Source organism: Salvia hispanica, chromosome 3 (genome assembly GCF_029641045.1).
Source record: "Salvia hispanica isolate PSC_SH4W2 chromosome 3, Shi_PSC_v1, whole genome shotgun sequence".
Lineage (NCBI taxonomy): Eukaryota > Viridiplantae > Streptophyta > Magnoliopsida > Lamiales > Lamiaceae > Salvia > Salvia hispanica.
The window spans coordinates 54096510-54116378 of NC_142694.1; the positions used below are offsets into that span (position 1 = coordinate 54096510).

Sequence of the window (19869 nt, forward strand, 5' to 3'; positions counted from 1 at the left end):
TGTTGACAGATCAACTGAAACCACTCTCTGCTTAAGAAAAGTGAACGTTAAATTTTTAATCCAAAAGAAGAGATTAATCAATAACAATTAACAGCTGAAAATGAAAGGGAGTGTAAACTAGTGAATAAATTCCAATTTTGTGGGCATCAGTTCTCCAAGGTGTGTTTTGCATCATAACAAATCAGTCGCAAATTAGATTCATCCTCTGCCACAAAATTTTAAAAATTTCCAACAAAGGTAAAATACATAACATTAAAGCTTATACACAATTTAACCAAGCAATCAGAACCTGTCGAGATTTCAATTTTCAAATCAGACTAAATCAGTGATTAGAGCATGAATTTCATCATCACCTCGCCAAAATCAATTTGAAATTTGAGCATAAAATTTCTAACAAAATATAAGGTAGCAAAATGGAGCTAAGAACTTCTTAGAGGGTTGTGTACCATCACAGACAACAAGCATCTTCGGTCACAATTGGATATTCATCACTGCTCTGCCTAATTCAAATAGAAACACTCTTTCATAACATTTCTTCTCTATATTAGATAAAAAATACTACTGTACTTGTATAATAAATCAAACAGAAACACACTTTCATACAGATAGGATGATGTGTAGCTGATTATATCGCAAGCAGAAAATAAATACTTACTAGAGATATGAAATTCACATACTCCATAAATACATAAAAACATGATTTTGCTAACATTTTTACAAGGGAAAAAAAGCTTCATCCTGCAACAGAGGAATCCTTCCTGATCAGCGGCAATGGACACATAAGTGAAACTAAATTATGTAAAAGAAGAGTGATGAATTGGTGACATATACAAACAATGTTGGAAAGAGAAGGGAATATTAAATATTAGCATTATGGAAGTATGGGGAAGATGATTGTTGACATATCAACTGAAAAATTGAAACACAACTGCCCATCTTCGCCTAGTGATTTTGATTTTGCAGAGAATACTTTCAATCAGAATGCATTTTGAATCAAATTCGCACAATGTTGATACACACAATCTCTGCTTTACATTCCTTTTTATGAAATCAATTACTAGAGAACAGAGAATAGGAGAAAATGAATGGAATGAAGCTGAAAAAAGAAATTCTTGTGATAAATTCGAATTTTGTAAGGGGCATCAGTTCTCCAAGGTGAGTTTAGCATCACAACAAATCAGTCGCAAATTACCCATTTCACATTAAATTCATCACATGCCACACAATCAAATCACAACATTTGAAATTAAACAGGCGATCAGAACCTGTCGAGATTCAATTTTAACATCACAACAAATCAGTGATTTGAGCATGAAATTCATCGTCACTTCGCCAAAATCATAGGAAAATTGAGCATAAGATTTCAAACAAATTAAAGCGCTCAGAACTTCTTAGAGGGTTGTGAACCGTCACTGACGACAAGTCTCCGGTCACAGTTGAATATTCATCATAGCTGCTTAATTTAAATGCATAAAACCAACAATACCTCAACCAGCTCAATCAGAACATAAAATAATACAGAAATATGAAATTCACATAAATTACAAATTTAGGAATGTAAATTGCATAAAAACGTGATTTTGCTAACAAGGGAAACAGCTTCATGCTGCGGCAGAGGAATCCTACCAAAGCAGCAGTAGCAATGGCAACATAGGTGTAAAATAAATTAAGACAAAAATATCGAATTGGTAACATATGCAACTAGTGGGAAAGGAAAGGGAATATGAGTATTAAATTTTATGGAAGTGTGGGGAAGATGATTGTTGACAAATCAACTGAAAATTTGAAGGACAACTGCCCATCTTCGCCTTGTGATTTCAATTTTGCAGAGAATACTTTCAATCAGAGTGCATTTTGAATCAAATTCGCACAACGTCGATACACACAATCTCTGCTGTAGATACTTTCAGTTCAACAAAAATCCAAAAGCAGATATTAAAATTTTATTGGCATCAGTTCTCCAAGGTGAGTTTAGCATCACAACAAATCAGTCGCAAATTACCCATTTCACATAAGATTCATCATCTGGCGCACAACCAAATCACACAATTTAAAATTTCCAACAAATATTTAAAATTTAACAAGCGATCAGAACCTGTCGAGATTCAATTTTAACATCACAATAAATCAGTGATTTGAGCATGAATTTTATCGTCACTTCGCCAAAACGAGAATAAGATTACTAATAATATAAAAGGAAAACAGAAATAGCAAATCGGAGCTCAGAACTTCTTAGAGGGTTGTGTACCGTCACTGACGGCAAGCGTCTTCGGTCACAGTTGAATGTTCATCACCGCTGCTTAATTCAAATGCACAACACCAAAAGAATGTAATTGAGAACTGCCTTTAAAGAATACCTAAACAGAAACACTCATTCATATAAATCTAATGATGTAAATATCAAATTTTTGAGGGGCATCAGTTCTGATAGAAGAGTTTAGCATCAACGAAATATCAGTCGCAAATTACCCATTTAACTTTAAATTCATCCTCTGCTCCCAAAAATTTCTAAATTAACTAAATTTGAAATGAAACAGACGAATTTGAATTTCAGAAGCGATCAGAACCCGTAGGTATTCAGATTTAACATCACAGTAAATCAGTGGATTGACAGACATGAATTTCATCGTCATCTCGCCAAAATCAACTCGAATATTCGAACGCAAACAATATAACATTTAAAAAAAATTAAATTATAAACATCTCTGGGACAGATTCATCGCCGTTGCTCAAACCAAACCGATGGAATGGAAAAACACGAAACACTAGCACTACAAACACATTGTACGGAACAGAACGTAGAAGGAGAGAAGTTGTGGAGTTGAATACAAGTGGAGCGGAGAAAGAATGGGGGAGGGTAGAATTTATAGTGTTTTTGGAGGAGTCCGTGGAGGCGCTTAAATTGCTGCGAGCTCCTCCAACCCTAAACCACTACTAGGAATATGAATTACTCCAATTGTGTTAAATTTAAATAAAATCAACAATAATTATTGTTATATCGGGAATTTTATTAAATAATCACGGCAATTTTAGGATGAAAGTGAAGCCAATTATATATGACTAGTCTAATCTAATTATATAAATCATTAATTTAATTATATTATACTATTATATTGTGTGAATTTTTAAATTGGATGAAAAAAATGAGATTTACCCTTTTTAGTCCTTGAAGCTATGATTATTTATCTCATTATTATGTCTCTCAACAGATAAAGCACAGTAACTATTAGGCTAATGTTTTCTCAAATCCAACAACTTTTATAATTAACTGAACAAACAACACATAACTAATTATCATTACTAATTTAGTAATTTAACTCCAAAGAACCTCTCACACCTACTCCATTTATAAATTTCTCCCTTGCAATAAAACTCATAAGTTCATCATCTATGCTTCCATCTAATTTCTCAGTGAAGAAGACATATAAAGATGTAAAGTTGTATACTGTATCTCATATGCATCATGCAATAGGTCTTAATAGGAGTATATATAAAATCTAAAATATAGACGAGAAGTAAAAGCAACGAATTAAATACAAAATTTAAACTAATCTTACTGAGACTACGAGCAACACATGCTAATATAAATTTCACCAAAAGTGATGAAAATAATGCTCTATTGAAGTCAATTGGTTGTAGCACACAAGGTTGAACCATATGTACTAAATTTCAAGACCATTAACAACCTAGCAAACAATCATTGGTTAATGGCTGACCAATTATATGAGAGTGCGAAGCATTTTCAAAAGAGAAACGGACTCGAATATCATTCAAACGCAAAGCTACCCCCCTCAACTGGCTGAGTACTGCAATTGTTGCACCTGCTTGTATTTCAACAATGAATTATAACGAGGAAAAATACATTCTCATTGTTATTAACAGCTATTCTAAGTTTACGTGGGTCGTGTTTTTGTAGTAGACAAGTGAAACGATACAAGATTCATATACTACTGAATAGATTGAGCACAAAGAAGCAGACTGGTCTCATCTTCCTACATTTGATTGTTTGTGTAGTCTCCACAATTTGAACTATACTAAATTCACCAAGTTGTTCCAAAGAATCAAAACGAACTACTAAATACATTAATGAAATACTCATTTGGCCGAGGACTTCCAAAAACAGTTGCATCATAAGCTAACCAGTACTGACAAATAACCAACCCGCCATTAATTGGGAAGATATTGGAGTGCAGCAATGCTGACCAAGGACGACAACATATCCTCTTAGCCAATTCCATCTCCCCTATCTTTAACAAATAGGAAGGCCAAAGAAGAATAAAAAAGAGGCCGAGATAGCAAAGTAGTGTTGGGAGCTGATGTAATTTACAACCTTTAAATCTTCTGTACTAGTACTACACTTACTACAATCATATATGAAAAGACCTTTCTATTCCCAGGTCATCTTGATGATAATATATTGAGTAAATGTCAAAATTGGTCCTAAACATATAGTCATTTTACCTTTTTGGTCCTAAATTTTATCTTTTGGATTTTTTGGTCATGCACATATGAAAAATTGATCATTTTGATCCTCCGTCAATAGTTCCGTTAAAAACTAACGGTCAACGGATTTAATCCCAATTTTGACCAAATTAAACTCTTAATTCTAATTTTTTAGTCACTAATTAATCTTCTAATTATTTTAACAAATATCCATTTAAAATTAAAATTCAAAACACAATGCTTCTTTTCACACTCTTCTTCTTCCTCACCTCCGCCGCCGCCGGCACCCTCCTTCCCGACGCCGCCTCCCTGCTGGCCTTCAAGTCCTATGCCGACTTCGACGGCAAGCTCCTCTACACCACCAACAAGCGCTTCGACTGCTGCCACTGGAGCGGCGTCAAGTGCGCCCAGGGCCGAATCGTGCGCTACGACGTCAACAGCCTCGCCCTCCGCGGCACCGTCTCCGCCGCCTCCCCCGCCGGCCTCGACCAGCTCCGCGTCCTCAGCCTCCGAAACAACTCCCTCTCCGGCCCAATCCCCGACTTCTACTCCCTCCTAAACCTCAAAACCTTGTTTCTCGACCACAACCGCTCGACTCCAACCGATTCTCCCGCGAGATTCCTCCGCTGAACCAATCGACTCTGGAGCTCTACAACGTCTCCAGCAACAATAAAAACCCAAGATTTAATTCTAATTTTAAATGGATATTTGTTAAAATAATTAAGAGATTAATTAGTGACTTAAAAATCAAAATTAAGAGTTTGATTTGGTCAAAATCGGGATTAAATCCGTTGACCGTTAGTTTTTAACAGAATTATTGACGGGAGGACCGAAATGATCAAATTTCCATATGTGCAGGACCAAAAAATCCAAAAGATAAAATTTAGGACCAAAAAGGTAAAATGACCATATGTTTAGGACCAATTTTGGCCTTTACTCTAATATATTCTATAATTTGATTGCTTATTTGATATGTTGTAAGGTATGCAATTGCAGTTGTTTACATTGAAAGAGCTACTTCATGAGAAATAAATTACTCATGATTAGAGAATCATCAATGATCAGATGAGAATCAAATAATGATGTTCCTAAACCTGTAGAAAGCTCAAAATAGGAAAAGAAATTAACCTGCCTGCTACTAACAACTCCTTGCTGATTCTGAACCAGAAAATTAAATAAAGAAGTGCGAAGACCTGAGATTCGCGAAAAGATCATTTCAAAGACTGGCATTATTGCTTCAACTTCTACGAATGTCTTGTGGGGTTGAGGTGAGGTAGAAGATGGCATTGCAGGCACAAGTAGCAGGCGGTAAACTGATAAACTATTTTTCTGCAACGGAAAGGTTTCCTCACCATTGATCAGCTAGTAAACCAGATGTTTTATCACTGGAAAATGCTACTCACGGAACAATCATCATGAACCCGCCATATTGTTTCACCCAAGAGGTTAGCAACTGAAAGAACTGTCAACTGAGGGAAATAGTTTTTCTCCGACACTGGAAGGGTATTTGTGATAATAACCTCTTGGAACAGGCCACTCGACAACCTCTCGATTGCAGGGGGGCTGTCACAGAACAACATCAATAGATATATGGTTAGAAGTCGAATCATCTCTGTACATGGAAAGAAGCCAGCATATTAAGCACTGATTAAAAATGCCTCCTTACTGAAATAAAAATTCTAAAAACCTACATATCGTCCTTTGGAAGACACTCTGAATTCCAGAATCAAGATACATGTTTTTAAGAAATTTTATCTTCTTTAGGACACAGCATCGCATGACTCACATTATGAATCTTTTTATTTTTCTCTTACAAACCGAAGTATAGGATTTTCACAATAGGACTACTTTATAACAGACACCAAATTGGAAAGAGTGGACTACCACAAGTAATGTTGTAAGGCAATTAAAAAAAATGAAGTATTGTGAAGCATTATTTCTCACTTCCAAGTTACAACGAATTAAAAGTTCCAGAACACGGTGTGGTTTAAGTAGATTGAAGATTGGTAGGGTATACTAAATATGTCATGAATTACAGGTTTAGAGTACAAATTGCAAGCCAAAAAGAGGCAATTTCTTCCAGTAGCCAGTTTATGAACTCTGGATAGAGATCACTTTTGTTCAAACGATTAAAATTTGTTTTGGTGTTCCTGATTCAAAAAGTTTTCAGCTCAAAGGGGTACTAAGATGGGAAAAGAAACCTCATAAATTTTCTGAAGCTGTCTAGTCTGTTCAAGTGCTAGAAATTATCCCTTCATGTACTTTTCCTCCCAATGAAATGATGGAGGATAAATTTTAGAAATATTTTTTAGCTTGAAAAGTGGGATTCAAAGCCCACAACTACATAAAAGTGTCTTATAATAGTTCAACGAATACAAAATTATAATTGTTGTGGCAGTTTAATGAATACAACATTATGCAGATTTGCAAAATGGGGTCTATATACCACCAATAATGACAAAAAAAAAAACTTTTTTAATGTGAAAATATGCAAAAGCTTCATGTAGTTTATAGTAGTAGTTTTCTGGTTGTAGTTTGCTAGTCATTATATGTATGCACTATGCAGTATGCATTAAAAGTGGGATTTCATGCTCGAGTGAGCAAATCTATACAGCAACTCAAAATTAAGATGATTGATTATCACCACTATTAGTATTATTGACACAATTTGTATTTAAGAGTATTAAATAACATGATAAAGCAGCACAAGAAAGTTTATTTAGTGTCATCAAAGGATCCACGATATTACATAAAATGGTGAAAATAGCCACAGATAACAAATGTTGATACCTGAAAACAGCATGAGTGCTGCATGCATAGACTTCCCGAGCACCTTCCTCATGCAGCAACTCTGCACCTTTGGCAATAGTTCCTTAAGAGCCACAGAACATACAGAAAAATAAAAAATTAGTTTTGTATCTAAGAGAGGGTGAAAAAAAGAAGAAGAGCGAGGGAGAGAGAGAGATGTTGCATCCAGCTGCTTCAGCAAACAAAATTACTGAATAAAGAGAGTATTTATATTATTCTATTACCTGCTGTATCTATCATGTCATCTACCATCACTGCAACTTTTCCTTTAACATCACCAATCAGATTCATTACCTACAAATAAAATGTAATGTAACCAAGAAACAAAAGATAAATTACAAAAAAAAGAAATGAGTAGTCGAAAGAAAACTTTTTGTCTAATAGCCAAAATAAAACCCATTGTGTTTTTTATCTTGTACAGACATATGAACTTGAGAAATTGTTCAAAGACGGCTAAGCTAGAAAAACTTAATACCTCAGCAACATTATGCCCCTGTCGCCTTTTGTCCACAATGGCCAAAGGTGCATCAGATAATTTCTTGGCAAAAGCTCTTGCTCGTGCAACTCCTCCAACATCAGGTGAGACTACTACCAAGTCACCAGAGGATATCTTCTTGCTGGCAAGATAATCAAGGATGACAGGCTTTTGCATAAAAAGTAAAAACACAGCCAAAAACAAAACAATGTGAGTACGAATGAAAACAAGTAATAAAGGTGAAATCTTTAATAAAATACTACCTGGCAGTATACGTGGTCCACGGGAATATCAAAGTAACCCATGGACTGCCCAGAGTGGATATCACAGGCAAGAACACGATCTGCACCTGCTTCTGTGATAAGATTGGCTACTAATTTGGCAGCAATAGATTCACGTCCTTGGGTCTATTGACATCAGAACATTGTAAATTAGCAGTGCCACATTTCAGTAACATTTCCTCTAGAATTTATTCAGTGAACTCCTCACTTGTAAGTATTTAATCATCATTGTGTAAATAACTGAACAAATGTGTGATATATCACTGAAAAATCCACCTTTCTATCCGCTCGAGCATATCCAAAGTATGGGATGACTGCAGTGATATTTTTGGCTGAAGCTCTTCGGCAAGCATCTATCATTATCAGAAGCTCCATAAGATTTTCATTAGCTGGAGGACAGGTTGGCTGGACCAGGTATACATCACAGCCACGGACACTCTCTTGCAACTGAACGTAAATCTCTCCATCTGCAAATCGCTTAATGTGGATATTTCCAAGGTTGATGCCCATATACCTAGCAATTTCCTAAGTGAGAACCAATTCATCAAATTTAGTGAAGTAGAATAATGAGTGGAGGAATGCAGAGCATAACAAATGATGTGTGACACTACCTAACAGAGGCAAAAATACCTAACAGAGGCAGAGATAGAATGATAAAGCTGCAATTAATATAAAAGGCCGTCCATGTGATGCTCAGTCATTGGATTTCAATTTCCTACATGTCAAGTCCCTACATTGAAGTCATCATCATCAACTCATGCAGGACTTATTGACACTGCAGACAAGTTTAAATGAAACTTAAGGCAAGTGTTTCTACAAGTAAGTTGGCACTCAAACCAGGGTAACATGTATTGTGTTCCATATTTAGAAAAACACATGGAAATAAGAGTACAAGTCCAATATGAAGAGAAAAGAGAGCATGGATTCACCTGAGAAAGCGCGAAATTGCCAGTACCGGAGAATATCTTGATCCTGTTATTAGTAGTATTTGTGTTCAACGCAGTCACCAATCGTCTCGATTGCAAGTACTTGGGCAACATCTGATCGTTGAGAACAGGAACATAAGGCTTCCGGTTCGCCGGCCCTGTCAACTCACATCTCTATCAACACAAACCGAAACATAATAAGACAAAAAAACACACAACAATTCACAGTGAAATCAAAAGCGGCGGTCAATCTCCAAATAGGAAAGGAAGAAAACTTGTTGAATCCAATCCGAAGAGCAGTTAACATGAAACAGAGAGAGAGCAATAGAGAGAGTTACGGCGGGAGTGGGAGTAGGAAAGGAGGAGCGCGAGAAAAGAGAGGAAGCGGCGGAAGAAGAGGTTGGCGGTGGCAAGAGCATAGACGCCATGAAAGAGAGAGGTCTGTGTGTGTGTATTGGGGGGTTTCAATGTCGTCTCTTTATTTATTTTTGCGGATTTCCTGACCACTCACTGCAGCTCCATTAACACATTCCCTTTCCTCAATCTTTTTAATTTCTCTTTTTCACTCTAATTAAGTACTCCTACTACTATAATTCAATCTATCCAAAACAAATTAATTATATTGCTAGTTTACTTTGGTTTGATACTTTTTCTTGAAAAAGTTCACTTTTGTTTATAACAATAATTATACTCCGTTTATTTATAGTCATTTGGACTAGATTCCATTCGGGTAAGAAATGGACTTCAATATTACTTCTCCACCATATGAACTCTCATTTTCTTTTTACAAAGATGGTGAGTAGCATTTACACTAAAGTAACTTATTTTGTTTATATTTCATTATAGTAAAATTTAAATATATAAAAATGAGATTAATATTTTATTTATTTTTTCAATCACATTTCTTAAAATTTATGTCTGAAAAATAAGACTCCTATTATTGAAACTATTAGTATATTTTCAACTGGGCTATAATATTTGACAAGTTCATTTCGGTTGCTAAAACTTAAAAGCATGAATTTGACATATTTTTCTGCATTTATGTAACAATCTGGTCAGTTAGATTTCATTTTTATCCAATCATAACGAGTGTATTTTATCATGTCAAGTATTTGTATACGCAGTGACTAATAAATGGAGTATAAAACATAAGAATATACTGTATATTTTAGGTCATACTGTATTTGGTAGTGAGCTTGGTGCCCTTGGCCTATAAATTGGCAGACATTCCATGCATTCCATAATACATCACAACAAGCATTCACAAATCATAAGTTCTCTCTTTGCATTGTCTTACCCTCAAAGCTCTGCCCTCGACTTTCATCCATTTCATCAGAGCTTGTTCCGTTTTATCTTTGTGGACGACACACCAAACAACTGAGAGCACTATCGGACCGTATTTCGTATTGCGGAAAGATGACTCATCGATTCAGCTTGACCAATTTCTTTTTTTTTTAGTTCAACTTGACCAGTTTCTTTCTTTTTAGTTCAGCTTGATCACTTTGTATGGTATACTCAATTTCACAAACACACTTTTTCAATTTGTTGATTAATAATAGACAACATATCTCACTAATTCACTTCATTCATGTGTTATTAGAGCATCCACAATGGATACCCGATCTCACACCTGATCGGTCGAGATCAGGCTCGGGCATGATCGGGCATCCATTGCAGAGGTCGGGCGTGCCCAAGGACGACCGAGAGTTCGGTCGCGCCCGATCAACGCGTTTTTGAAATTTTTTTTTTTTTTTCTTCTTCAATTCTATAAATATACCTTAACTTCACTCATTTTTTCAAACAACTATCACACATCTCTCTCAACTCTCTCTCCATTGCAATATCTCTTTCATTCACTTTTCCAAAATGTTTCCCGGGGAGGATATTGGTCGGTCTATGGAACGCGCAATGTTTACTTTCGGAAACTAGATTCTCGTCGGAATTCGTGCAATACAAGAGCAAGAGCAAGCCGAACAGCAGGCCCAAGAGCAGGTCCCGAGGCCCATCCGCCGACGGACATCCGTCCGTCGAGAGCATGTCCTAGCTCATCAACGTCTGTTCGAGGACTACTTCGCCGAACATCCCCGGTGGGGCGCGCCGGTTTTTCGCCGACGGTTCAGGATGCGGCGAGAGCTGTTTCTCCAGATTGTTCACGCGTTGGAGGTGCGCGACGAGTACTTCCAGCAGCGGGAAGATGCGGCCCACAGAAAGGGTCCATCCCCGCTGACGAAGTGCACGGTTGCGCTTCGTCAGTTGGCTCACGGCACTACGGCGGACATGTTCGACGGGTATCTTCACGTCGGGGATACAACTGGTCGGGAGTGTCTGGTAAAATTTTGTGCGGGCATTATTGACGCCTTCGGCGCCACATATTTGCGCAAGCCGAATGCCCAAGACTGCCAGAACTTGCTGCGGATGCACGAAACGGTGCACGGCTTTCCTGGAATGTTAGGGAGTATTGATTGTATGCACTGGGAGTGGAAGAATTGTCCTGCAGTGTGGAGAGGCCAATTCACCAGTGGGTATAAGGGTATCCACCCAACGATAATCCTTGAAGCAATCGTTGACCATAGTCTTTGGATTTGGCATGCTCATTTTGGCGTGGCGGGGTCCAACAACGACATCAATGTGTTGAACTCGTCCAGTCTCTTCACCGAGCAATGCAATGGCAACGGTCCAGTTATCAGCTTCACTGCCAACGGATGACAACATCATATGCGATACTACTTAGCCGACGGCATTTACCCGAGATGGCCAGTTTTCTTGAAGACGATCTCCTGCCCAACGGGTGCGAGGAGAGAGTTTTTTGCGGCAAAGCAGGAGTCTGCACGGAAGGACGTGGAGCGAGGATTCAGTGTGCTTCAAGCGCGTTGGGGAATAGTGAAAGGCCCGGCTCGTTCCAGGTACAGGCATCATATCGCCAATGTCATGTACGTGTGCATCATTTTGCACAACATGATTATTCACAATGAAGGTCGTGCAGCTAGCGAGTGGTCCGACGATGAAGCCGGTCCGAGCACAGGTCATGCAGCCTCGCCGGTCGTTCGAGGTTTATCCTATGGAGTCACCGAGAGATTGCAAGCTCAGGAGAGCATGCGCAACCAACAAGCTCATCTTGATCTCATGAACGACATGATTGAAGAAGTTTGGACACGTAATGGTCGTTGAAATTGTACCTCTTTAGTTGTAACTTTAAAAAAAAAAAATAAGTAATGTATTGTTTTTGCTATTTCTTTTAATTAGAAGTCTAATTTTGCTATTTATAATTGGTAAACATAAAAAAAAATTGAAATGAGAAATGGATAATAGATAGAGCATCCACTAGGACTCCATCATTGCAGAAAGATAGGGCATGTTGACGTGGCAACCGCTAGGGCTCTCACTAGGGCATCCATTGTGGATGCTCTTACTATAAAATTATAGGATTAAATTTTTCCCTCAATAATGTCACTTTCTTAATTTTTATGAAATTGGTATTTAATATTTAACCATTATTTTCAGGAACTTCATAACACCGATTTTCTAGCATCGCCATAGCTTGAAGATATTATTGAAAAGAAAATGTTGAAACATTTATTATCTAACACACCGGCGTTGTTTTGAAATTTGAATGAACTTGAACAGGTTCATTCAATCAAGAACCCTGAAAAGTGAAAAACAATATCAAGATATCTAGTACAAGGAGAAAAAAAAACATCCCTCCCCAATTTGTAAAAGAATTGTTGTAGTCCTACAAAAAGATTACTTATTTGCAATGAATAATAGTACTCCTACTACATCTTTGTAATATGAATTGAAAATCAATGACACAAGCATCACACTTGAAGATGAAATTAGGATCCAAACTAAGCTATAGTAAGCTCTCCAAAAGCACATTATCATTTGTAAAGTTGCTCATAAAGCTCGATCGTCTTATACAATCCAAAACAATGCAAATGAGAAACAAAAGCACATTCTACATCTTATATACACTGTAACTCAAAAGAAAAGAAAAGAAAAGAAAAAACCTCATGTAGAAGCAGCAGAAGCAGCCATTATAGCTCTCTGCAACTCGCTCTCCACATCAATGCCCACATTCCCATTCTTCTTTTCTTCCCGTTTCTCACCGCCGTAGCCACTCTCTTCTACTTTCCACTGCTTCATCGGCGCCACCGCCTTCTTCCTCACGCCCTCCTTAACACCCCCATTCCCATTTCCACTACCAACGCCGCTGCTGCTTCGCCTAACGCCCTCCTTGACCACATTCTCGCCGCCCCTGCTCCGCCGCCTCAATTCCTCAAATTCACTCTTCATTTGTTGATTAGCTCTTGTTAGATCATCCACCTCCCTCTTCATCCAGAATAACATGCTCTTCATCACCTCCAATTCGCCCGATTTCGCCTCATTCTTCTCACTCTTTTCATCAGCCCTAACCGCATCGTCAATTCTCTGAATTCCGATCTTGTTGATTCTCAAAATCGGCAATTGATCCTCCGCCAAATTCACCCGCCATCTGAAGCTCAGAGCCAGCCTCTTCGCCAGCGGCATCTGCGTCGTCGCCGCCAGCTGCGTCCCCTTCAGAATCGAAGCCCTAGAAATTTTCTGCGGCGGGAGCTCCTTCACTGCCGCGGGCGTCTCCAGCGGCACGAACGCGAAGGAGCTGGAGTCGCACACGGCGTCCGGATTGATCGATTCGGCGGCGATGGCGGGTGGAGGGTGGGAGGCGGTGGATTTCCGGAGAGAGAAAGATCCGAGCTGGGGTTTGAGGAAGAGAGAGAATGTAGGGTTGGGATGGGCGGGGTTGGAAGGGTCGAAGGAGAAGTGAGCGGAGATGACGAAAGGAGAGTTTTTGGGGGAGCCGAAGAGACCCGTGCCGGATTTGAGGGTGAGAGTGAGGGGTGGGGCGGCGGCGGTGGCGCTGGCGTGGGAGAGTTTGAGAGAGGGGAAAGAGGGGAAATTGGTGGAGAGAGAGAGGGAGAGGTCGGAGGGGTGGGTGGTGGAGGTGGAGAAGTGGGAAAGGAATGGGAGGTTGAAGATTGTTAAGGGAATTTTGGCACGGAGGAGGAGCGACGGCGGCGGCGGCGGCGACTGGTGGTGGCGGTCGTGGTGGTTTTCATCAAGCTTGAGTGAAATCTTCATCTTTTCTTGAATGACAACTGACTTTCTAGTCTGCTTTTTCTTGCTTCTTTCTCTCCTCGTTGATTTTGTGAGGCTATTATTTCTTGGGAAAAGCAGCTAAATTATCTGTTTTCCAATGGAAATTACTCTTATTAAAGAAATGTGGAGTAGATTTTTTTCCTAATGAAAACAAGAGTACCCCATAAATATATCTCTTATTAACAAGTTATGTATTTAAATCATTATATGGCTATTGTTATACACAGCTAAATAACACATTCAAAGATCAGTCGTTTTAGTCGAATTAATTATTTCTCTCGTCTCATTTCATCACTTGCATCATCCAACAATCTCATAGTATCTTATTTCTCTCAATTTCTTCTTATTTCGGAGTACTATTATTTATAACTATGCATTTATTTTAATTAAATTTCTGTATAAATAAGTAAAAATATCATAAAACATAAAATTCTATAGTTAAGATAAAAAAATTAATAATTAAATAAAAAGAACTATAAACATAAGTGTATAGTGTCTTCAAATTTTTCTTAGAGCCATTAACAATTCATACTTCAAATCAAATCTCAAATCATATTACAAAATTGTCGGGTCATCATTTCCTTCAAATTTAAATCATACTACAACTGCAACTATCCATTGTCCATGCCTCAAATCAAACCCACAATCATATCACAATTCAATTCTTCTCTAACTTTTTTATTTATAAAATGTAAATAAATGACTTTAAAGTAATTAAACGACTTAATAAAAATTTCCAAAATTACATAATTTAAACTAATATACTAAATTAAAAATCTTAATCAACAAATACTTTCTACATTTTTTAGTTATAAGTAAAACAAACAACTACTGATGCATAATTTTGTCCTCATTGCTCATTGATTACGTATTTTGTATTAGCATAGTTGAATACTCGTTTATTAAAATTGTGTCTTCAATATTGTCCAATCTATTGGATTACTTCGCAGTTTCAGAGTCTTCATCAACTTTAGTGCTCAGATCCCTTTTCTATGCAAACTTTGAATTTGACCCGGAGAATTGCCTAAATATCCTTGTAATTGAACACCTTTCCTTTGTCGCCGGAAAAGGTCTCCTTCGATTTTAGGTGAATATCGTCCCAACTATGCCGATAGGCCACATCTTTGTGCCCATGTTTGTTTAATCTTGTTGTACATTAAGGCAACTTTATCCATTGTTACTTTGGTAGTTTTTGAAGATTTGGTCTTTAAGGCATTAAAGAAACTCTGTGTAAAAAATCTTCGGTGAGCCACATTCTTCCCCCTTTTCTTTTGCCGAAGGTCATAATGGTTCCATGTTAGAGGCATCGTAGTCCTTGACATTGATCCTCTGACAAATGATAGGGGCTCTTGTTGCACCCGATAATAGATAAAATATTGTATTATCCATCTTTGTATTCCAACTCATCAAAAGAAGCCAAATTCTAACACTTTCATTTAACATAAGATTGACATCTTGCTTGGCATTGGAGATCTTTGTGATCTGTTTAAAATAACAACATCGGAAAATCAAAATGGATAATGCAATTTAAAATGAAATTTAAAGCAAATTATGTACGTATATTTATAAATATAATTTTAGAATAAAAAAATTAAATAAAATTTTACCCCAATCATCCATCGCCCACGTTTGCAAAGCAACCACTAGCCATAACGAATCGCCAAGAAAACATGATCTGGGACTCACAGGCATGACCTCGCCCTCGCCCTTCCTCACTCCTGGAACAACGCACCAGGGTCGAACTACTCAACTACACTACAAAATTGACCGGCCCTATTTTGGGCTCGGTAGCCAATGCATTTAGTGGAAAAAAACCTCAAAAATGTTAAAAAGAGGAAGAGACGTTTTGGATCTCCATAAGAATAAACCTTTTTTATATACATAGGACAAGTGTGAGAATTAGGGCCCGTTTTTTAGCCTTGATGGGAATAAGGTGGCTACGACTTGGGCCTTGATTATTTCATGGACAATAGTGTTTAGTGAAGTAATTAAACTTAAGTTTTGTAACTTGGACTAAATTGGTCTTTTTCCACTCCCTTGTTTTATACAGCGTTTCTCTAGCTGGTTTCATATTTACTGACAAATATGCCCCTACTATTTACATGGAGAATACCAAATATGCCCATGGAAGCTCAATCGATGCGCCAACTTCCCGCTCAGATTCACTCTATAAATAACGAGACGCACCTCCTCCCGCCATCAGACCTAGAACTCCCGCGAAAAAAAGAACCCTTCATCGACATCGATTCACTCAAGTAATTCTCCTTCGCTCATTGTCGATCACGTTCTGAGTTTGTTATTTGAGTGCCATCTAATTTATTTTTTTACATATTCATGTAGATGTCAGGATCCTCTCGTACCTATGGGAGTCAGCAAGTTCCATCTGGAAGTAAAGGTTGTGTATGATATATGAGCAATTTTGTTTAATTTTATATGTGAATGAGTACTTATCTATTACAGATGTAATGTAATGCAGAGAGAACTCGTCGTGCGTGGAGCGACAAAGAGGAAATGTTCTTGATTGGGATAATGAAGGAGTTGGTAGCTACTGGCTGGAAGGCCGATAACGGCTTCAGATCTGGGTATCTGCAGAGAGCGGAAGAGGCAATGCGCCGAGAGTTTCCGGGGACTGATTTGAAGGCCAACCCTCATATCCAATCGAGAATTCACACCTGGAAGAAGAGTTTCTATGCTCTGTCAAAAATATTAGATCGAAGTGGTGTGGGATTCAATGTTCACGGTGACTATAAGATCGACGTAAGCGACGATCAATGGAGCCAGATTGTTAAGGTACTTGTAGACTCCATACATATCTCTTGAACTATATACTATCACAGTTTCGCGATTGTAACTAACATCATTAATACAGGCTGACGGGGCTGCCCATGGACTACGTACTAAGTCGTGGCCATATTACGAGGACTGGAAGTGGATCTTTGGTAAGGATAGGGCGAGTGGGATAACAGCTGAAGACATGCTTGATGCTTACAACGGACTCGATCCGATTGAGCAAGTGGCAACTAATGGAACTGGCCTCGATTACGACTTTGGTCTCCATGACTTCCTTGGAGGTGATGCAGGGCTGAACAGGGACTCCCCTCCTGTGATGAGTGACAATGGATTCTCTCGTGGGCGTGAGGCACCTCCTGTGATGACTGATAGTGGATTCTCTCGTGCGCGTGAGACACCACCAACTGAAACCTCGAGCAAGAAGCGCAAAAAGCACGATGCTTTGGAGGGACTTGTGGATGTCATTGGAAAAATGCATGAAGCCACCAATGCTCGACTTGAGTATCTGGGGACCAGGATTGGTTATGAATTCGACCTCACAAAGGCACGTAAGGATGTTTTCGAGCTTGTTGGTAATATCAATGGAATAAACCTTGCCCAAGTCTTTGATGCTTCTGACTTCATTCTGGAAAAAGTTCAGCGCTTGGACTTCTTCATGAGTCTCCCAGAGGTGGCAAGGCATGCGTATGTCCTTCGCGCATTGGAGAAGTGTTCTGCTAACTGATCGAGAATGTGTGTGGGGCAGATGACAATGAAGCTAGTGTTGGTATGGGCTATTAGGATCACTCTGCTTTTTGCTATGTAATTATAAGTATGGTGTGGGTCTAAGTTAGTATGGTTTGCTAAGCTAGTGGCTATTTTGCTAATGTAAATAGATGCATATCTATGAACCAGTATGACTATTTTGTTGGTATGGATTGCTAGGTTGATGGTTATTTTGATATCTACAAAAGCGTATGGAAGTAATGAAGGTGTGATGCTAAATAGTTTATATAACCACTACTTGTTTGATCCACAAAATTTATAAAATATTTTGATGATATTCTGTTGTAGCATAGTGTTTGTCCTCCATGAGGTCCATCCATCCACAACAATTTCAAAACTTGCCGATAACTGCGCGACCATATTACATTAATGACATGAGACCAATTCGATTGCACATTCTCATATTACATTAATAACATGAGACCAATACATATGAAAACACTACACTATATTATCATATAGTAGTCATCGCCCATGGTCATTTTCTGTTATGACTCATTGCTAGTGCTTGATACCCCACAAAAAACAAAAAGAGCGAGACGTTAGCGTTATATGCATCATATAGCTTTTATCTATTCAAATGTTAATGGTCACATAAAACTGCACATCATCCCTATCCACCAACTGGAATGACAGTCGATCTCCTTCAACTAAGGCATTGCCTTGCATAAAGCACTTCCACCCATGTTCAACCCAAAGCTTGCCTTTGCCGGTACCTAAATGCATCTCCCAAGTGTTGTCAAAGGTGGTGAAGTAGGCGCGTTGATCTTGCATAGAGGCGGCAGGGATGTATGCATTCCAGAATTGAAGAGGCAGTTCCTAGATCATAAAAAAAAATTCATATAATGTATTCTAGCAGGAAGCTTATACGAGGAGTACAATATGGTGTTAAATTTCAATACTCACGAAGCAGCCCGCAATATTTTTCGGAGTCAGTACCAAATTGAAAGTGGGGTACACGCCTTCAGCGGGCGGCATCACCTCTGCTTCGTATTCATCCTCGGACTCTGCATCGGACTCACTTTCAGAGGGAGAGTAATCGTCAGACGATTGTATATCGGGGGAGTAGTAGTCTTCGTCGCTTGGAATCTCTCCATGAGCTACACATATGGACGGGGCAAAAACTATGTTAATTCAATGAGTGGTGCTAAAATTTAAAAATATTATTATTAAAGAATGTAATTTTCAAATAATATGGCTCTAAAATATGTTAATTCATTGAACTTTACAACGAATAAACACTGAAATATGAAAAAATTCTAGCTTATATTAATATTTTAAGACTTTTCCCATAGCCAAGTCAAAATGCTAGCATTATTCTAATTAAAGATATTAGTAAATGCTTAATGCTAACAATGATAAAGCATAAGGCATTACTCCAATAAATACACGCATTACCAAATTTCTTTATTTTATTAAATACAATGTTGATACCTTTGCAGAATTTTAAATATAAGTAATATTATATCATTTTTTTCGGTTCTTCCACAAAATACACCGCCATTGTTGTTTCTATCTTAGACTTTATATTAGTTTGAACAAATCATTACCTCTTAAGTCTTTTTTCGGTGGGCAACCACTGCCAAAATCAAATCGCTTCACATGGAATGTGCCTCCACCAAGCCATGTGAACATGAGCACGTCCAGATTCACGATCTCGTTGGCTTGAACAAAGCTACTCCATCCAATCCTGAAAAAGAAGCCATTTGCAACTCTCAGCAGAGTTACACCCCACACTCTCCCATTGGGCATCATAAGAACACATTGATGTGGCAGGTCAACCCCATGCCGACCAACAAATTCAGGTGGGAGGCGCTGCAGGATAATAGTATCATTTTGCTTCTATTTTTGACACAAGAATCGAATATATATCAAAGAATAAAACTATGAATCTTACAATTCCGTTGTTGTGGAGGCCCTCGGAGTAGCACTTGAAGAAACCTGGGAGCCTTGCATATTCACCATCATTCAGAGGGGGAGCTGCCATTGTGTGATGAGTTCTATAACCATCGTAGAGCTATTTATTGATTAGGATTATAAGAGAAAGAGAAGAGGGAGCTCCACCTAAATTGCAATAAATTCTCAACTTACCCAAATCTAGTGCGGGATTACTGTAAAGTTGACTTCGAAAACGGTGCGCAATGAAGAAGTGCTCTGCAGAATGGTTGATGGGGGTAGATGGGGTAGTTCGATGTCAATCCTCTGAGATAATCAATGAAGATGAGAGATATGAGTCAGGTTTATC

At 38.3% G+C, this 19869-nt stretch overlaps 4 protein-coding genes and 12 non-coding genes across 23 annotated transcripts; 2 read left to right on the forward strand and 14 right to left on the reverse strand.

Annotated features, from left to right (window-relative positions):
• Positions 1–278: 278 nt before the first annotated feature.
• Positions 279–358, reverse strand: LOC125217250 (small nucleolar RNA snoR14). Its single transcript, XR_007175667.1, has one exon. It is a non-coding gene; the product is annotated as a small nucleolar RNA snoR14 (small nucleolar RNA).
• A 58-nt stretch (positions 359–416) lies between these two features.
• On the reverse strand, positions 417–497 carry LOC125217232 (small nucleolar RNA U61). The gene has a single exon (XR_007175650.1). It is a non-coding gene; the product is annotated as a small nucleolar RNA U61 (small nucleolar RNA).
• A 380-nt stretch (positions 498–877) lies between these two features.
• Positions 878–1032, reverse strand: LOC125217267 (small nucleolar RNA snoR135). Its single transcript, XR_007175684.1, has one exon. It is a non-coding gene; the product is annotated as a small nucleolar RNA snoR135 (small nucleolar RNA).
• A 102-nt stretch (positions 1033–1134) lies between these two features.
• On the reverse strand, positions 1135–1224 carry LOC125217219 (small nucleolar RNA Z101). The gene has a single exon (XR_007175637.1). It is a non-coding gene; the product is annotated as a small nucleolar RNA Z101 (small nucleolar RNA).
• Positions 1225–1254: 30 nt separating this feature from the next.
• Positions 1255–1333, reverse strand: LOC125217249 (small nucleolar RNA snoR14). Its single transcript, XR_007175666.1, has one exon. It is a non-coding gene; the product is annotated as a small nucleolar RNA snoR14 (small nucleolar RNA).
• Positions 1334–1377: 44 nt separating this feature from the next.
• On the reverse strand, positions 1378–1456 carry LOC125217234 (small nucleolar RNA U61). The gene has a single exon (XR_007175651.1). It is a non-coding gene; the product is annotated as a small nucleolar RNA U61 (small nucleolar RNA).
• A 287-nt stretch (positions 1457–1743) lies between these two features.
• Positions 1744–1898, reverse strand: LOC125217266 (small nucleolar RNA snoR135). Its single transcript, XR_007175683.1, has one exon. It is a non-coding gene; the product is annotated as a small nucleolar RNA snoR135 (small nucleolar RNA).
• A 46-nt stretch (positions 1899–1944) lies between these two features.
• LOC125217220 (small nucleolar RNA Z101) lies at positions 1945–2034 on the reverse strand. The gene has a single exon (XR_007175638.1). It is a non-coding gene; the product is annotated as a small nucleolar RNA Z101 (small nucleolar RNA).
• Positions 2035–2084: 50 nt separating this feature from the next.
• LOC125217248 (small nucleolar RNA snoR14) lies at positions 2085–2163 on the reverse strand. The gene has a single exon (XR_007175665.1). It is a non-coding gene; the product is annotated as a small nucleolar RNA snoR14 (small nucleolar RNA).
• Positions 2164–2218: 55 nt separating this feature from the next.
• On the reverse strand, positions 2219–2299 carry LOC125217231 (small nucleolar RNA U61). Its single transcript, XR_007175649.1, has one exon. It is a non-coding gene; the product is annotated as a small nucleolar RNA U61 (small nucleolar RNA).
• A 111-nt stretch (positions 2300–2410) lies between these two features.
• On the reverse strand, positions 2411–2501 carry LOC125217221 (small nucleolar RNA Z101). Its single transcript, XR_007175639.1, has one exon. It is a non-coding gene; the product is annotated as a small nucleolar RNA Z101 (small nucleolar RNA).
• A 55-nt stretch (positions 2502–2556) lies between these two features.
• On the reverse strand, positions 2557–2638 carry LOC125217247 (small nucleolar RNA snoR14). The gene has a single exon (XR_007175664.1). It is a non-coding gene; the product is annotated as a small nucleolar RNA snoR14 (small nucleolar RNA).
• Positions 2639–5461: 2823 nt separating this feature from the next.
• On the reverse strand, positions 5462–9456 carry LOC125208899 (ribose-phosphate pyrophosphokinase 1). Of its 8 annotated transcripts, none has more exons than XM_089068987.1 (8): positions 9239–9456; positions 8937–9107; positions 8284–8532; positions 7990–8133; positions 7727–7894; positions 7476–7545; positions 7234–7315; positions 5462–6006 (listed from the first exon to the last, which is right to left on the reverse strand). In XM_089068987.1, the coding sequence occupies exons 1-8, from the start codon at positions 9359–9361 to the stop codon at positions 5826–5828; spliced, it is 1188 nt and encodes a 395-aa protein (XP_088925113.1). In that variant the 5' UTR covers positions 9362–9456; the 3' UTR covers positions 5462–5825. The 8 variants fall into 8 exon arrangements, with proteins under 8 accessions (XP_088925113.1, XP_047964371.1, XP_047964377.1 ...); XM_048108414.1 differs by having other exon boundaries at positions 9272–9454; XM_048108420.2 differs by having other exon boundaries at positions 8937–9091; positions 9272–9415.
• Positions 9457–11054: 1598 nt separating this feature from the next.
• Positions 11055–11639, forward strand: LOC148931088 (uncharacterized). Its single transcript, XM_089066716.1, has 2 exons — positions 11055–11388; positions 11431–11639. Exons 1-2 carry the CDS (start codon positions 11055–11057, stop codon positions 11637–11639), a joined length of 543 nt encoding a protein of 180 aa, XP_088922842.1.
• A 9-nt stretch (positions 11640–11648) lies between these two features.
• On the forward strand, positions 11649–12101 carry LOC125210378 (uncharacterized). The gene has a single exon (XM_048109934.2). It carries the CDS (start codon positions 11649–11651, stop codon positions 12099–12101), a length of 453 nt encoding a protein of 150 aa, XP_047965891.2.
• A 6099-nt stretch (positions 12102–18200) lies between these two features.
• Positions 18201–19611, reverse strand: LOC125210433 (uncharacterized). Its single transcript, XM_089066717.1, has 4 exons — positions 19522–19611; positions 19175–19466; positions 18564–18724; positions 18201–18443 (listed from the first exon to the last, which is right to left on the reverse strand). The coding sequence occupies exons 1-4, from the start codon at positions 19609–19611 to the stop codon at positions 18201–18203; spliced, it is 786 nt and encodes a 261-aa protein (XP_088922843.1).
• Positions 19612–19869: the final 258 nt, after the last annotated feature.

Coding starts and splice junctions, on each gene's coding strand:
- LOC125208899 (XM_089068987.1), bottom strand. CDS start 9,361: ATGGCGTCTATGCTCTTGCCACCGCCAACCTCTTCTTCCGCCGCTTCC. Junction 7,316..7,475: donor TGACATGATAGATACAGCAG/GTAATAGAATAA, acceptor GTGGCTCTTAAG/GAACTATTGCCAAAGGTGCA. Junction 6,007..7,233: donor AGCACTCATGCTGTTTTCAG/GTATCAACATTT, acceptor GTTCTGTGACAG/CCCCCCTGCAATCGAGAGGT.
- LOC148931088 (XM_089066716.1), top strand. CDS start 11,055: ATGCGGCGAGAGCTGTTTCTCCAGATTGTTCACGCGTTGGAGGTGCGC. Junction 11,389..11,430: donor CTTTCCTGGAATGTTAGGGA/GTATTGATTGTA, acceptor ATTGTCCTGCAG/TGTGGAGAGGCCAATTCACC.
- LOC125210378 (XM_048109934.2), top strand. CDS start 11,649: ATGCGATACTACTTAGCCGACGGCATTTACCCGAGATGGCCAGTTTTC.
- LOC125210433 (XM_089066717.1), bottom strand. CDS start 19,611: ATGGCAGCTCCCCCTCTGAATGATGGTGAATATGCAAGGCTCCCAGGT. Junction 19,467..19,521: donor GCCTCCACAACAACGGAATT/GTAAGATTCATA, acceptor TGTCAAAAATAG/AAGCAAAATGATACTATTAT. Junction 18,725..19,174: donor ACCGAAAAAAGACTTAAGAG/GTAATGATTTGT, acceptor CCATATGTGTAG/CTCATGGAGAGATTCCAAGC.